Raw genomic sequence first — 15,422 nt, 5'->3', positions numbered from 1 at the left:
CAGTATTTTTGAAGCATCTCTTACAGCAGCCTCTGCCCAGCTTCCGTGGAATTTGAGATATCACATTTGAACAGGGCACCTTCATGTTTAGCTGTTTTACAAAGGGCTTCATGAAACTGGAATTGATAAATGGTCCTTGTGTAATACCTGTAAAAGAGACAAAGAAAAAAAAAGAGTTGTCCCGTGTGTAGTTTCTGTGGTAAAGCCATAGATTGGGACATATATTTAAATTTTGAGGCCCCAGCAAGCAAAGAAATGTCAGTTAAACCTCTTTTCACTCAAGAAAGACCCAAACACAAACCCTATAGACTCATCATACTTGCATTTATGTGTCAGCTGATAAAAAGGCCGCATTATCTTGTTAAATGTGAGCTCACATTTGTAGTGTTTTACTGATTTATAGCCTTTTCACATAACTGATGCCAATCAATCCTTCTGGCAAATCATCAATATTATTTCTACTTTACAAATAAAGAAACTTAGAGACTCAACAAATTCAAGATCTGGAGCTAATAGGTGAAGAACATAGATTTGGGGACTTCAAGTTAAAAATGCTCTATTACAATCACCCTGAACTCTGCCAGTAACAAGGAGACAAACAGAAACATTTCTATTGCTCCCAAGGAGACGATAAATTCCCTGTTGGTGGAGAAAAGGAGCTCATATAACTTTTGTTGAACTCAATACATCATGTTCAGTTACATAGAATTGAAACTGATCATCTATTTTGAGGTTCTAAGGGGGAGGTGAATGGAGATAGAGAAATTAAAGTTGTCACTCTGTCTACAAATTCTAGAAGTGAAACAGAAGAAAACTGTCACTTACCGGATGAATGAGTAATCTTCAGCCACATGGAACAGACACGCAGGATCACAGTATGTCTCATCATGGGGCAGAGGCTCCACCACTCCGACTATCTCTCGCCTTTGGAGGAAAAAGAAGGTATATTAGCTGTGGGTCACTCATTGAGAGAAGGTATAGATGGTGCCATTGTGCAGTGCCATCAGTCAATGGCATTTCTATTGGAATCTGTGGTCAGGTGAAATTGAAACAGTGTAAAGAATTACAGAATAAAGCCCATCATGTAATCATCTCTGTTTTTTGTTACTTCAGCCAGTATATAACATTGAAAAATAGCTGTATCATCAAAACACCAATTCATAAACTGTATTATGTGACCAAAACCATACAGTGAAAGTCCTAAAAATTCCTCTCCTGCACCATATTTTATGGGCTCCTGGTAGGCAGAATTTTCTAAAATTGAAACATCACTGATTCTTCAAGGTCAGCTCAAATGCCCCCTCATCTGTGAGTCCTGCCCCTGACCCCAAGCACCTGCCACCACAGCAAGCCCTCCAGCTCCCTAGGCCTTCTCTAGCTCTGCCTCCTTTGCCATTTCTCTCTCTGTTTTATAATTATTCACATACAGCTCCTTCTTGCCCTGGAGACTTGAGCACCTAGCGGGCAGGGCTGTGTTCTGGTCATCTTTATAGTTCCAGGGCCAGCCACAATGCCCAACGCTAAAAAAAGACTTCATGTGGACTTATTACATGAATAGAGTACAATGAACCATTTTAATGGCCTGATTCCATGTACCTTTGGAAATAAACTAAAAGGGGTCAAAAATTTAATCAGGATAAAAAGGTACAGAAACCATGTATTTGGCATTGTTTGAATACATTTGTCCTTTCTGATTGTGGGATCGTGATAGACATAATTTTGGTAATACTTAAATGCTAGAGACAGTTATTAGAGATGCTGTCTCCTTCCTCCCAAGGAGGATTTATGTCAACAGAAAGAATCTTAGCAGTGGCACTGACTTCAACTTATGGACATGGGGCTAAATGTTATAATTGTAGATCTTCACTCCAAAAAGGAAAAATAAAGAAAAATCATTAACAGAAGTCTGACTAACATGGTGGGGAGATCTCTTTTCTTCCTTCCATCTTCCTCAGTAGTACTTTCATCATTATTTCATCCATGTCTGAGCCAGGCCCTGTGCAAAGCACTTGGGATATAGTGATGAATGCCGCAGCACTAAAACTACAGAAAGGCATCACCATCTGTGGCCCAAATGTGACAGGCTTTCACTGGCTTGGAATTCTCTCCCTTCCCTTCTATGTACACCTGGTTAACTCCCACACTGTTCTCAAACCTCAGCTTGGATGCCTCTCCTCATCTGACTCACTGGCCAGGGCTTTGGATCCCCCCTTGGATGCTCACGGATCCCCACACCCTCCATCACAATTCAACACACTGCAGTGGTTTCATTTTCCACATCCCTCCATAAACTAAAAGCTCTTGGAAGTCAAAGAGAACATCAAAAACGATCAGCCTCAGATCCCTGGTGCAAACGATCAGTCTTGGATCCCTGCTGAAAGAAAAGTGAAAGTGAAAGTGAAGTCGCTCAGTCGTGTCTGACTCGTTGCAACCCCGTGGACTGTAGCCCACCAGGCTCCTCCGTCCATGGGATTCTCCAGGCAAGAATACTGGAGTGGGGTGCCATTTCCTTCTCCAGGGGAATCTTCCCTACCCAGGGATTGAACCCTGGTCTCCCACATTGCAGGCAGACGCTTTAATGACGCTGGTGCAAACGATCAGTCTTGGATCCCTGGTGCTTTACCTAAAATATGGGGTTATTAATTTTTGTTTCAAAGAATGGACAAAATAAAAAATGGAAATGAACACATTGATTACTTCCTAAATAATATCAGAGTTTAACGGGTGCCTCAACATGCAAGAAGATAGAGCATGAGAAATTTCATCACTTGACCCTGCTTTTGAGTGAGTGGGCAAAGCCAAGGAAATGTTATCTGAGAAGGCACCCAAATGGAGACTTAATAAAAAGCAAGTAGTTATGTGAGTGTGTGTGTGTCTATATAGGCCAATTAGATGCTTTTAAATAAACAGCAAATTCATGAGAAAACATTTTACTGATTGCGTGCACATTCACTGACTTACTTCATCTCCCACCACTTTTCCATCCACTGCTGTTTGGGAATTTCACCCTTAAAGACCATCCACCTCCACTTTTCTAACATGTAAGTAAATGGTAGAGTTCCAACAATTGTAAGTGCTTGTTTGAGCAGGAAGTTTATTTCTGTTTCTGAAAGGAAAATGGGAAAGGATAAATATTAAGATGAGGATGACAGTAGACATTTCGTGTTCAATGATTTCCTAATCTCAAGATATTATTCCTCAAGATATACTTACTATAAGCATGATCACATGAGAAATATTGACAGTGGACATAATAATATGTATTTATTCATTTTCTCAGCTGAGGGATTTGAAGTAGGGTGAAGCCTTGGATAGAACAGGTTAAATAAATCCACAAGTAACCCTCTTTTTTGCATTAATTTCAGTTGCCTTCCTTAACTACCTCTTGTCAGAGCTAAGTAGGGCTATTTCGCCTGCTTTCCTAGTCATACTATTTATTCTTGTAAGCTCCATGAAGGTAGTGACTGTCAATGTCTCATTCAAGACTATATCTAAACTGGTGTCTGCTACATGAGGCCCTGTGTGAGTCTTTGCTAAATAAATGGATATTAAATAGATGTGGCCAAAAGCCAGTAAACCAGGGAGGAAAAAGATACAAAGAAAAAACAGCCTCCTTCCTCTAATTATCCAGTAGATAATCAGAAGTACCATGAACTTTAAATTTACTGATACCTTCAGTTCAGTTCAGTTGAGTCGCTCAGTTGTGTCCAACTCTGGGACACCATGGACCGCAGCACTCCAGGCCTCCCTGTCCATCACCAATTTCCAGAGTTCACCCAAATCCATGTCCATTGAGTCGGTGATGCCATCCAACCATCTCATCCTCTGTCATCCCCTTCTCCTCCCGCCTTCAATCTTTCCCAGAATCAGGGTTTTTCAAATGAGTCAGCTCTTCACATCAGGTAGCCAAAGTACTGGAGTTTCAGCTTCAACATCAGTCCTTCCAATGTACACTCAGGACTGATCTCCTTTAGGATGGACTGGTTGGATCTCCTTGCAGTCCAAGGGACTCTCAACAGTCTTCTTCAACACCACAGTTCAAAAGCATCAATTCTTCGGTGCTCAATTTCTTCACAGTCCAACTCTCACATCCATACATGACTACTGGAAACATCATAGCCTTGACTAGACGGACCTTTGTTGGCAAAGTAATGTCTCTGCTTTTTAATATGCTGTCTAGGTTGGTCATAACTTTCCTTCCAAGGAGTAAGCATCTTTTAATTTCATGGCTGCAGTCACCATCTGCAGTGATTTTGGAGTCCAAAAAAATAAAGTCAGTCACTGTTTCCACTGTTTCCCCATCTATTTCCCATGAAGTGATGGGACCAGATGCCATGATCTTCGTTTTCTGAATGTTGAGCTTTAAGCTAACTTTTTCACTCTCCTCTTTCACTCTCATCAAGAGGCTCTTTAGTTCTTCTTCACTTTCTGCCATAAGGGTGGTGTCATCTGCATATCTGAGGTTATTGATATTTCTCCCGGCAATCTTGATTCCAGCTTATGCTTCCTCCAGCCCAGCATTTCTCATGATGTACTCTGCATATAAGTTAAATAAGCAGAGTGACAATATACAGCCTTGATGTACTCCTTTTCCTATTTGGAACCAAGCTGTTGTTCCATGTCCAGTTCTAACTGTTGCTTCCTGACCTGCATATAGGTTTCTCAAGAGGCAGATCAGGTGGTCTGGTATTCCCATCTCTTTCAGAATTTTCCACAGTTTATTGTGATCCACACAGTCAAAGGCTTTGGCATAGTCAATAAAGCAGAAATAGATGTTTTTCTGGAATTCTCTTGCTTTTTCGATGATCCAGTGGATGTTGGCAATTTGATCTCTGGTTCCTCTGCCTTTTCTAAATCCAGCTTGAACATCTGGAACTTCATGGTTCACCTATTGCTGAAGCCTGGCTTGGAGAATTTTGAGCATTACTTTACTAACGTGTGAGAATTGAGTGCAATTGTGCGGTAGTTTGAGCATTCTTTGGCATTGCCTATCTTTGGGATTGGAATGAAAACTGACCTTTTCCAGTCCTGTGGCCACTGCTGAGTTTTCCAAATGTGCTGGCATATTGAGTGCAGCACTTTCACAGCATCATCTTTTAGGATTTGAAATAGCTCAACTGGAATTCCATCACCTCCACTAACTTTGTTCGTAGTGATACTTCCTAAGGCCACTTGACTTCACATTCCAGGATGTCTGGCTCTAGGTGAGTGATCACACCATCGTGATTATCTGGGTTGTGAAGATCTTTTTTGTATTGTTCTTCTGTGTATTCTTGCCACTTCTTCTTAATATCTTCTCCTTCCATACCATTTCTGTCCTTTATTGAGCCCATCTTTGCATGAAATGTTCCCTTGATATCTCTAGTTTTCTTGAAGAGATCTCTAGTCTTTCCCATTCTGTTGTTTTCCTTCTATTTCTCTGCATTGATCACTGAGGAAGGCTTTCTTATCTCTCCTTGCTATTCTTTGGAATTCTGCATTCAAATAGGCATACCTTTCCTTTTCTCCTTTGCTTTTCACTTCTCTTCTTTTCACAGCTATTTGTAAGGCTTCCTCAGGCCTTACAAATATCTTCCTTACCAGAGTTTATAATGCTTTAACAAATTATATTATTTCATTTATCCTTTATTAGTGGTGTAAATGGAAAAGGAAATGGCAACCCACTCCGGTATCCTTGCCTAGAGGATCCCGTGGACAGAGGAGCCTGGTGGGCTGCTGTCCATGGGGTCGCACAGAGTAGGACACGACTGAAGCGACTTAGCAGCAGCAGCAGCAGCAGTGGTGTAAACGGGCCGTGGAGCTCATATCTGTCGTATAAATGCAGCTTACTGGAATGTAGCCAGGGCGCTATTATCACTGTATCTTTCTAGTGTCTTTAAAAATGATTTACACTTTTGGAAGAAGAAAGGAAGAGAGGGAGAAAGAAAGAGGAAAAGAAGGAATGAAGGACTTTATTTTGTCAAATATAATTCACAGATCAGGAGCAGAGCCAAGGAAAGAAGCAGGAGTTTTTCAAACCAGTGATTCAATCATCTTTGCCTGCTGTAAAGGAATATTAAAAAATGATCAAACCCTTTTCTGTGAATTGACTTGAGAATGATAATTTAAAATCAGGCAACAGGTGTGGTTACTGTGAAACCCCTTTCCTTTGTTGCTCACTTCTGGAAGGATACTGCTACTTGTCTATTACCCACTGGGTCTGTGCTTACATTTTCTCAGACATGATGGTGGCTTTACAGTGACCTACTCCCAAGTACTTGTGAGATCATCAAGGTCTGGAGTCAGAAGTCAAGGCAAAGTGAACTGTCCACACAAAGATGGAGCTTATGACCTTGACCTCATTGTCTAAACGCACCAGTCAGCAGAGCTGGTGTTATGAGGGGAGAAAAAAACATGGGAAAGAAGAACATATTTGGTTCTAAGTGTCCTTTTACAAGAAAGAATCCTCACAGAAAAAAATCTGGATCTTGTGAATATTTGTTGGGTTCCATCAAGTCCAGGCCATCCAAAGAGAAAAAGGCTGCCTCAAACAAAGGTGCTGAAGGATGCCCTGGATCTGAGGGGATGTTATGGGGCAAATTCATGTTTCAGCTAGATGAAAAAAAATGTTTCAGTCTCTCCCAATCTTCGTATTCTACCACCTGCTCCTTAAGAACTCCCATAATATTCCCATAATATTGTGGGGAAGTTGTGGATTGGGTCTTTGGTTCTGGTTCTGCCATGCTGCTTTTTGACCTTGGGCTAGTTATTTTCCCTCTCATGCCTTTAGCTTGCTTCCTCTGCAAAGTGATTTTTAGAATCTTTCCCAGCTCCATCATTGAGGTTTTTACCTAGAACTGGGGGAATTCAATCTGAACTCTGACACTAATTAGCTAGGTGACCTTGGATAAGCCATTTCAGTTCTGTGGGTCTGTTTTAACATCTTTTTAAAAATCTTCTGGGTTTTCCTGGTGGCTGAGAGATAAAAAATCCCCCTGCCAATACAGAAGACACAGGTTCAGTCCCTGGGTGGGGAAGATCCTCTGGAGAAGAAAACAGCAACCCACTCCAGTATTCTTGCCTAGAAAATTCCATGGACAGAGGACCCTGGTGGGCTACAGTCCATGGTGTCACAAAGAGTCAGATATGACTGAGTAACTAAACAACAAGTAAAATAAAATAAAAGTTTTCTGCTAGATGATTCTTAGAGTCCCAAGATCATTTACTTAGTTATCTCTTCTCAGAGACACAAAAACAAAAGTTGGCATGTTATGTTATATACTGTTTTTTCTTTAACCAGAAGCAATTCCCAGTTACCCATAAATACATTATATTTTATATGGCAAAAATTAAATATATCTTATGCATGACAAGAAATACCTTTGCCCATGTCAGAATAAAGAATACCCAAAAGAAGCCATGAGAAAAATGTTCATACCATTGTCTTCATGAAAATCAGGTGCCAGAAGACCAAGCGCTTTCAAATAGTGAGGTGTGGCTGCGGACAGTGACATGATTTCCCCGACAGCCTCATGGAAACCTTCATTAGCGCCATTCCTGAGTAGGTAGGGCTGTGCGGCATACGCCATGTCATACTGGATGTGGCCCATCTCATGATGGGCTGTCAGGAAATCATCCATTGTGACCTTCGTGCACATCTTGATCCTGAACAAAAATGGGCAAGATTAACGTGAACCTCACTGAATTTCATTTATTCATCATAATAGTTATATGGGATTTCTATAGCATGCATCACATTTCCAAGATTTATTGACCAATGAATCTTGAGGACCTACCTCATATGTTCTAGAAACTGTTCTAGGTGCTCAATATAAAGTGATGGGCAGGGCTGAATCCTGTCCTCCTACTCACAGACTAATAGAAAGGAAGACAGAGTTTTCTACTACAACAACTCTGAGGCAAGTGCTCTACAAGTGATCAGCAGACACGGCCTTGGCCATAATGGTGAGTAAATGCAGGCCTAGTCTCCTAGAAGCACCAGGAATGGCATGACTCAAGATGCAATGAGCAATCTTGACCTTGATTAAAGCACAGCAGTTTGCCAGGTAGATGGCAGGAAGGGTCAAGAGACTGACCTTCCTAGAAGTGCTCAATGAGGATGGCTTGAGAAAAGAATGGGAACACAGACAGCAGTTTGGGACAGTTAGGACAGAGAAGCAGTAAAAAAAAAAAAAAGGGGGGGGGGCGGGTGGGAACTAGAAATCGACATTTGGGAATCATTAGCATGTAAGTAGGGGAGTGGATGTGATGGCCCATGAAGCTAGTGTAGGATGGCAAGGAAGGAGGGCCAAGGACAAAGCCCCAGGAGGTCCCAGGATGTACAGCGTGGAGAGGAAAAGGGGACAGAGAGAGAAGTCAAAGAAGTCTGGAAGGGAGGACAATGCAGACACTAGTGAAAAAAACACGTCAAAGACAACCAACCAACACTGTCTCATGCTGCTGTGGCCCAAAGACTGCATTTGGTGATTAGATACTAGTCCTTTTCAACTTGGCAAGAGCAGTTTCAGGTAGGTGAGTGGAGGGGTCATATTTCAGTAGGTGTTGTCATTTTCCCACCACTCTGAGCACACCATCCCCCAATAAATACCCTTTAAGGACTCCTACTGCTCAGGAACAAACTCAATCTCCTCTATACACCCAATATGACCTCTTTTTCTAATTTTGGTTTTCCTCTATTCTCTTTGACACAATTATAAGAACAGGTACTTACTTAATGTCTACTGTGTGTAAGATCCTGTGCTGGAAGCTTATACACACTTCCTCAAGTTTCAGCCTTACCCTAGTACTGGAGTCAGTAAGCTCTGGCCTGCAGCTGGCCACTTGTTGTGATAAATTAGACTTTACTGTGACAGCCCCAACCACTTGTTTCTGTATTGTCTCTGGCTGCTTTCATGCCACAAGAGCAGAGACGAGTAGCTGCAACAGAGACCTGCAAAGCCTAAAGAAACGATTTAAGTACTCTCTGTGTTTCTCCTATGATACATAGCAGATTTTCTACCCACCTGTCCTAGTTCACTCAGAAGAAAGAAACGGGGAGGGGGGATTAATGTCTGCTTCATATATTTCATCTTCCATACATCTTTGCACCAAGCCCTTCCTAATGGGGGCACCACGATACTTGTGACCATGAAACTCTAATGAATGCATATTATTTCAGATGAGCTAAACTGTCTAAAGGTGCAGCTGAGGGCCTGAGGACAACCCCCTTTTCCTCGGAAACCCAGATATGGTCTCATGGACTCCCAGCCTCTATTCAAGGAAAATTCACTCCTCTCTTCAGCGCTCAGAGAAGCAGACAAGGAATCCAAACTCATCCTCATCCCTCCATTGTCTCCTGTTCAAGTACTGGCAGTGTGAACGTCAGTCTCACTACCTGAAGTCACCCTTCCCCAAGTCCCACGCTGTGGGGTGGCAGACCACCTTCCGGCCATCGCCTGGCTCAGTCAGCATGGAGTTGTCCCAGAATCCTTGAGTCATGTAAGGAAGGCTGATAGACACAAAGAACTTCTCAGCCTCCTTGAATATCCTTTCTGCATCCCAGGACTGGGGGAAAAAAAGAACAGCATTTAATTGTAGCATTAAAATCACAGCATTCCTTTTGTTGGGTATGTACAAACGCATAGCCTTTCTGAAAGGCAATTTGGCAACATGTACAGACAGCTTTCACAGTGTTTATACTCTTTGTCTCAGTAATCCAGTCTCTAGGGAACTAACCCAGGAAATTTTCCGAAATTAGGTCAAAGAATTACATTTTAAATGATTTTTATTACTATTTTTCAATTAAAATATATTTGACAAATTGTATGTGTTACAAAATGATTTTTAATACAGGGAAAAGTGGAAACAGCCTCCAGAATGGCTAAATAATGATGCCTTTGTGGAATAGAAAACCTAAATAAATTGGATTTATAAAGAATTTTTATTGATTTTTAAAAATAATAGTGAGAAGATAAAATATGTAAAACACATATATAGTATAATTTTAATGAAGAAGTGCATTAAAATGTCAGGAGTAGACTGTGATTATGTATGAATTTTTTTGCCTTTATTCTTTATGCTCCAGGTGTAAAGACAAGTACTAATGACCTTCTCTTTGCTAAAAACTGTTCAACTCAAGACAACAACCCTTGATTGAGTTCGTTCAGTGAACAAGGCCCCAGTATTAGGCTGGGGAGTATTAGTGTCTGTGTCCGAGGAAGACACAAACAATAAAGCAAACATGAAGTCACATGCTTTCGAAGTCAAAAAGGCCCACAAGAGACCCAGCAGCCAATGGGTAGCTGGGCCTTGGCTTCATAGTCTGTATAGGAACCTGCTGCTGCTGCTAAGTCGCTTCAGTCATGTCCAACTCTGTGCGACTCCATAGACGGCAGCTCACCAGGCTCCCCTGTCCCTGGGATTCTCCAGGCAAGAATACTAGAGTGGGGTGCCATTGCCTTCTCCAATGCATGAAAGTGAAAAGTGAAAGTGAAGTCGCTCAGTCGTGTCCGACTCCTAGCGACCTCATGGACTGCTGCCTACCAGGCTCCTCCGTCCATGGGATTTTCCAGGCAAGAGTAAACTTTCAGAATATTCTGGAACTGCAGAAGGACAGCAGAAGGTGTCTGTCATTCAGCAAATCTTTCTGGGAACCAGTGTCCCTGGAGCTGACCAAGACTTCTCTGGAGATAAGGCCCATACATCAGTCAAACTAAATTTGTACAGTTGGCAGATAGTTAACGAATCACTTTTTAGTGACACAGAAAACTTCCTCTGATTTTAAAAACCAGTCAAGTTAATTTCTTCTCCCATGTCTGCCTTGAAAATATGTAATTGGATATAAGAGACACTATGGATTGTTTTTTTACCTTCAAAGGCTTAACGTCAGACAATGTTGCTATTGGTGACTATGGTGTTCTTAAGGAAAATGAATGTATATCAAGAGTGCAGACTGACAAGCACCGTTAATATCTGTTGAATGAAGAATGAATGGGTAAAAAACCGACTGCAAATTCTGTGTTCCAACCTTAATTGCCACTGACTGACTGTCTTTGTGACCTTGGGTGAATCATTTACCCAAGCCTCAGTTTCCTCACCTACGACATGGAACTATCACAATACCTGCCCTGATGCTGCTGCTGCTGCTAAGGCACTTCAGTCGTGTCCGACTCTATGCGACCCCATAGACAGCAGCCCACCAGGCTCCCCCATCTCTGGGATTCTCCAGGCAAGAACACTGGAGTGGGTTGCCATTTCCTCTCCATTGTGTGAAAGTGAAAAGTGAAAGTGAAGTCGCTCAATTGCGACCAACTCGTAGGGACCCCATGGACTGCAGCCCACCAGGCTCCTCCATCCATGGGATTTTCTAGGCAAGAGTACTGGAGCGGCTTGCCATTGCCTTCTCCGACCTGCTCTGATAGTCCCATAGATTTGTTGTAAACATAACATTAGGAGAGATGGTGGGTGTGAAAACACCGTAGACAGGCTACGGAGGTACATAAAAATGAGCCCCTGCTGCTACTCAATTGCAAAATGGGGCTAGAACAGCTGCAGGAGTTTGGGGGCTCTTGAAGCTTCATGTTTTCATTCTGCTGTGGACTTACCTCAGGAATATGTTATGCAAATGAAGGTGTTCATTGCGTAGTTGCTTACAGATTTAAAACTGTTCACAAGCAATGCATAAATACTAATGTAAATCACAGTGCAATGATTTGGAAAAATTTTACACAGCTAATAGATGTATGATTATAGATTCTACCCAGAATTGTAGAGTATTAGCTCAATAAAGAAAAACACACAATTACAACTATAATATGCTTTCATCAATAGAAGGGAACACAGAGAATTAAAACAATTATTCCAAGATGGTAACAAAAAGTTTATTTGCAAACCATTGCAGACTCTTATGGTATCTTTAACAATAATGATTTTTAATATGCAAAAATCTAAAGATATCCTTTTTTTCCCCTATTCATAGAGGTTACTGACTACATAGTAATGACTAACTTTAGAAAGAATTGTTAAGTTCACAGTTCCACATCTTATTGCTTAATGGAAAACCAGGTCATCTCCACTTTTAGTTACTCTCAGCAAGATCAATGCCATTCTTATTCTAGGTACTAGATGTCACTGTCATTGTAAACCACTTTTCTATGAAAGAACACCTACATAAGAAATAAATTTAAAATAGCTTGAAATTTTTCTCATTTACATGACTTTATAACATAAGAAGAGAAGGGTAGCATAAAAAGGAATGAGGTTGAGGATTTAGTTTTCAAGGTGTCTTCTTCCTACCTGGTTCTCCATTTTTTCAGTAACATCTATGCTTGGTTTGTGTTCAAAGGGGACTGTCAAAGAGTACAGATTTGTCCAAAATCTCCCCCACATATCACCTATTAAAAAAAAGGTTTGTTAATATGTGATAAATATAGTAGAAGTATAGACATGATTTTACATAGCACATGAGGTGGGACTGGTAAACAGGCCATAGAGTATTCTAGATTTAATTTATTGGGTTGGCCAAAAAGTGATGTTACAGAAAAACTTGAATGAACTTTTTTGCCAACTCAATAGTTTCTGCGCTTCCTTTCACTACCTCTTTTCCTCTTATTTTATATTTTCAACATTCCCTTCTTTTACTGTCTCCTCTAAAAGGTTAAAATGGCAAGAGGTGATGTGGTGAGGCAAAGCTTGTTAAGGAATCATCCCTGTTTCTTTCATTTCAAATCACAATTCAAAGGCACAATGTATTAAATATACAGGACATCATAGCTACTATAGGTTAGAAATAGGTTTATATAGTCCCTCATCCATGGGACAAAATACTACAAATTAAACTGCTAGTAATCTATGATATTGAATTTAACAGAGAGTATATAGACAGATTTGCTGTTGCTAAGGGGAAGAGGGAGTGGGGGAAGGATGGATTAGGAGTTTGGGGTTAACAGATGCAAGCTTTTATATACAGAATGAATAAACAACAAGGTCCTACTGAATAGCATGGGAAATTATATTCAAGATCCTGTAATAAACTATAATGGAAAAGAAAACTGAGCGCATATAGGATGATCATTCAGGACACTCTGCTAATAACTAGTAACTAAGTTCCACTTTTATTACTATACTATAGTAATCTACTTAACTGGGTGACTTTTCAAAGATCTCAAACAAATGTTAAACTGGATTCCAAGGCCAGAAACCCTAAAAGAGAAAATGGATCTGGAAAAAAAAAAAAATCAATGTAACAGCAGGACCAGAATTCTGGCACCAAAGGAATGGAGCAAAATAACTACCTGAAGAATATGCCAACAAATTCATGTTTTAAAAGATAAAATTCAATAGAGATAGATGCAAAGTCCTATGCTTCAACTGTAAAGAAATAGCTATTATGGAAATATGTGATATATGACATCAGGTTGAAACACAGCGCACATGTAAAAGACCAAAAGGGATCCAACAATAGTATGACGTGGCTTCCAAAATGCAAATATCACCTTAAGGTAAAAGAATAGAATTACAGTGTCTAGAACAAAGGAAGTCACAGCACCATCTTTATTCTATGCCGGGCAAGCCTCAGCTGGAGTAACTGCTCAGTTCTAAGCATGGTATTTGAAGAGGGACATCAATAAAGTTTGATTTTATTTATTTGCTTGTCCAAATGAGAACAAGTAGAAAAGTGAGATTTTTAAAGAATGGCTGAAAGTCTATGTAGGATATTTAACATACGAGAAGAAAATAGTGTATACACGATGACAAGAATAATAGTAAAATATACTGCGTACATACTCTTGTGTCAGGAACTGTGCTGTGCCTTGACAATGGTTGTTTACAACTCTCTAGAAGGCCATCTTGTGCAAGAAGAGTGGACATAGTCTGGGTAACCTCAGAGCACAGAATTAGGCAGAATGAATGGAAGGCATGAGAGGGGTGTTGGTTCACCTCCACATAACGTAGGACTTTCTTATAACTGGTACAATGTAGTGATAGATGAGTCTATTTTGGAAGGAAGCAAGAGCCACCTCATGCCGGACAGGTTTAAGCAGAAAATGAACTGCCAAAGAATGCCTGCCAAAGACACTGTAGAGAGTATTTATATATTGCTTTAGAGGAAAAAGTCTCCACTGCTCCTTTGTCCAGATTCCCTCCTGCTAAGAAAGAAGCTTGCCTGTAAAGAATCAGCTACTAGCAACTTAGCTTGCTGTAGTAGGCTTGCTGTGTATGCAGGATGTAAACTTTGCCAACACAGATATTTCTTTGGCCAAGGCTTTGAGGGTGAGGGAGAGGGGAGGGAGGGTGACCACTCTCTGGCGAGGAATAAGGGAGTTCAGTAAAGGGCTCCAGGTCTTGCCTGGTCTACTAAAGCTCTACAGCAGGATCCGGAGTTCTCTGAAGACTGTTTCTCCTCTTAAGCTAGGCAGCTTTCTTCATGAGGAGGATTTCATTGACTACCCATATGATTCCAAACCAAGTACTTTGCAGCAAAAGATATTGTTGCAGTTGAACAATCAACTTACAGAGCTTTCACTCAGGCTATACCTTAATTCTAGATAGCTTTTCTCTCACCCCTGACCACTCCCAACCAACTAAGCTTCTTTCCTCTGACAACATGATGCTAAAATCTCACCTCAAGGGTCAGCCAATCAAGTTGAATCATACAATTTAGTTTCAGACCTCCCTGGTGGTCCAGTGGTTAAAAATCCACCTTCCAATGGAGGGGACACAGATTTGATGCCTGGTCCAGGAAGATTCCACATGCCAGAGGGCAAGCAAGCCTGTGTGCCCCAACTACGGAGCCCACGCTCTAGAGCTCATGAGCTTTAGTTACTGAAGCCCATGTGCCTGGAGCCCACGCTGTGTAACAAGAGAAGCCTGCGCAGCACAGCTAGAGAAAGCCTGCATGCAGCAACTAGAGAAAGCCCGTCCACAGCAAGGAAGACCCAGAACAGCCCAAAAATTAAAAAATAAAAATAAACCTGAGGATCTTAAAAACAAAACAAAAACTTATTTTCCCCATTTTCACCCTCATTCTCTGGTGATCTTAAATAACCCCTTTATCTATGGATTGAGGCCAAACAAAACAACTCTCTGTGCATAAAGTAATGCAATAGAGGACAATTTAAAATGACTTTTCTGGTGAAGACAGTGCTTTCAAAATATGATTTCTAGAATGTTACTAACTTCATTCACAGAATTTTTCAAAAGTTGGGCCTCACCCCAAAATAACTACCTTATTGGTGGAAACAGCAAAGAGCAAAGTAGACAAAGAATTCCCCGAGCTTCTTACCAAGCAAATGCGCAGGGAGGCATCCAGTAGGGCTGATATAGGAAGGGTAGGTATGCATCAACTTTGCCCTCACATAAGCGTGAAGTTGTTCATATAATGGTTTAATCTGAAAAGCCCAGGAAGACAGTTTAAGACCAAGAATAGCCTATTCCAATTTCCA

The 15,422-nt window shown here is 41.0% G+C and overlaps 1 protein-coding gene across 2 annotated transcripts in view; it reads right to left on the bottom strand.

The window, feature by feature from the left end:
* The window catches only part of ACE2 (angiotensin converting enzyme 2), a 51,886-nt gene that overhangs the window by 16,331 nt on the left and 20,133 nt on the right, over positions 1-15,422 (bottom strand). For both annotated transcript variants that reach the window (XM_019956160.2, XM_019956161.2), the window contains 7 exons: positions 15,263-15,368; positions 12,274-12,371; positions 9,374-9,543; positions 7,418-7,644; positions 2,962-3,106; positions 826-924; positions 25-147 (listed from right to left, as the gene is read on the bottom strand). In XM_019956160.2, coding sequence (XP_019811719.2) covers positions 25-147; positions 826-924; positions 2,962-3,106; positions 7,418-7,644; positions 9,374-9,543; positions 12,274-12,371; positions 15,263-15,368 — 968 coding nt within the window. The remainder of the gene's footprint in view (positions 1-24; positions 148-825; positions 925-2,961; positions 3,107-7,417; positions 7,645-9,373; positions 9,544-12,273; positions 12,372-15,262; positions 15,369-15,422) is intronic.

The sequence above is a fragment of the Bos indicus genome, chromosome X, assembly GCF_029378745.1.
Source record: "Bos indicus isolate NIAB-ARS_2022 breed Sahiwal x Tharparkar chromosome X, NIAB-ARS_B.indTharparkar_mat_pri_1.0, whole genome shotgun sequence".
NCBI classification, from domain to species: domain Eukaryota; kingdom Metazoa; phylum Chordata; class Mammalia; order Artiodactyla; family Bovidae; genus Bos; species Bos indicus.
The sequence above is the reverse complement of the archived record's forward strand: the minus strand, read 5'-3'. Positions and strand labels throughout refer to the sequence as shown.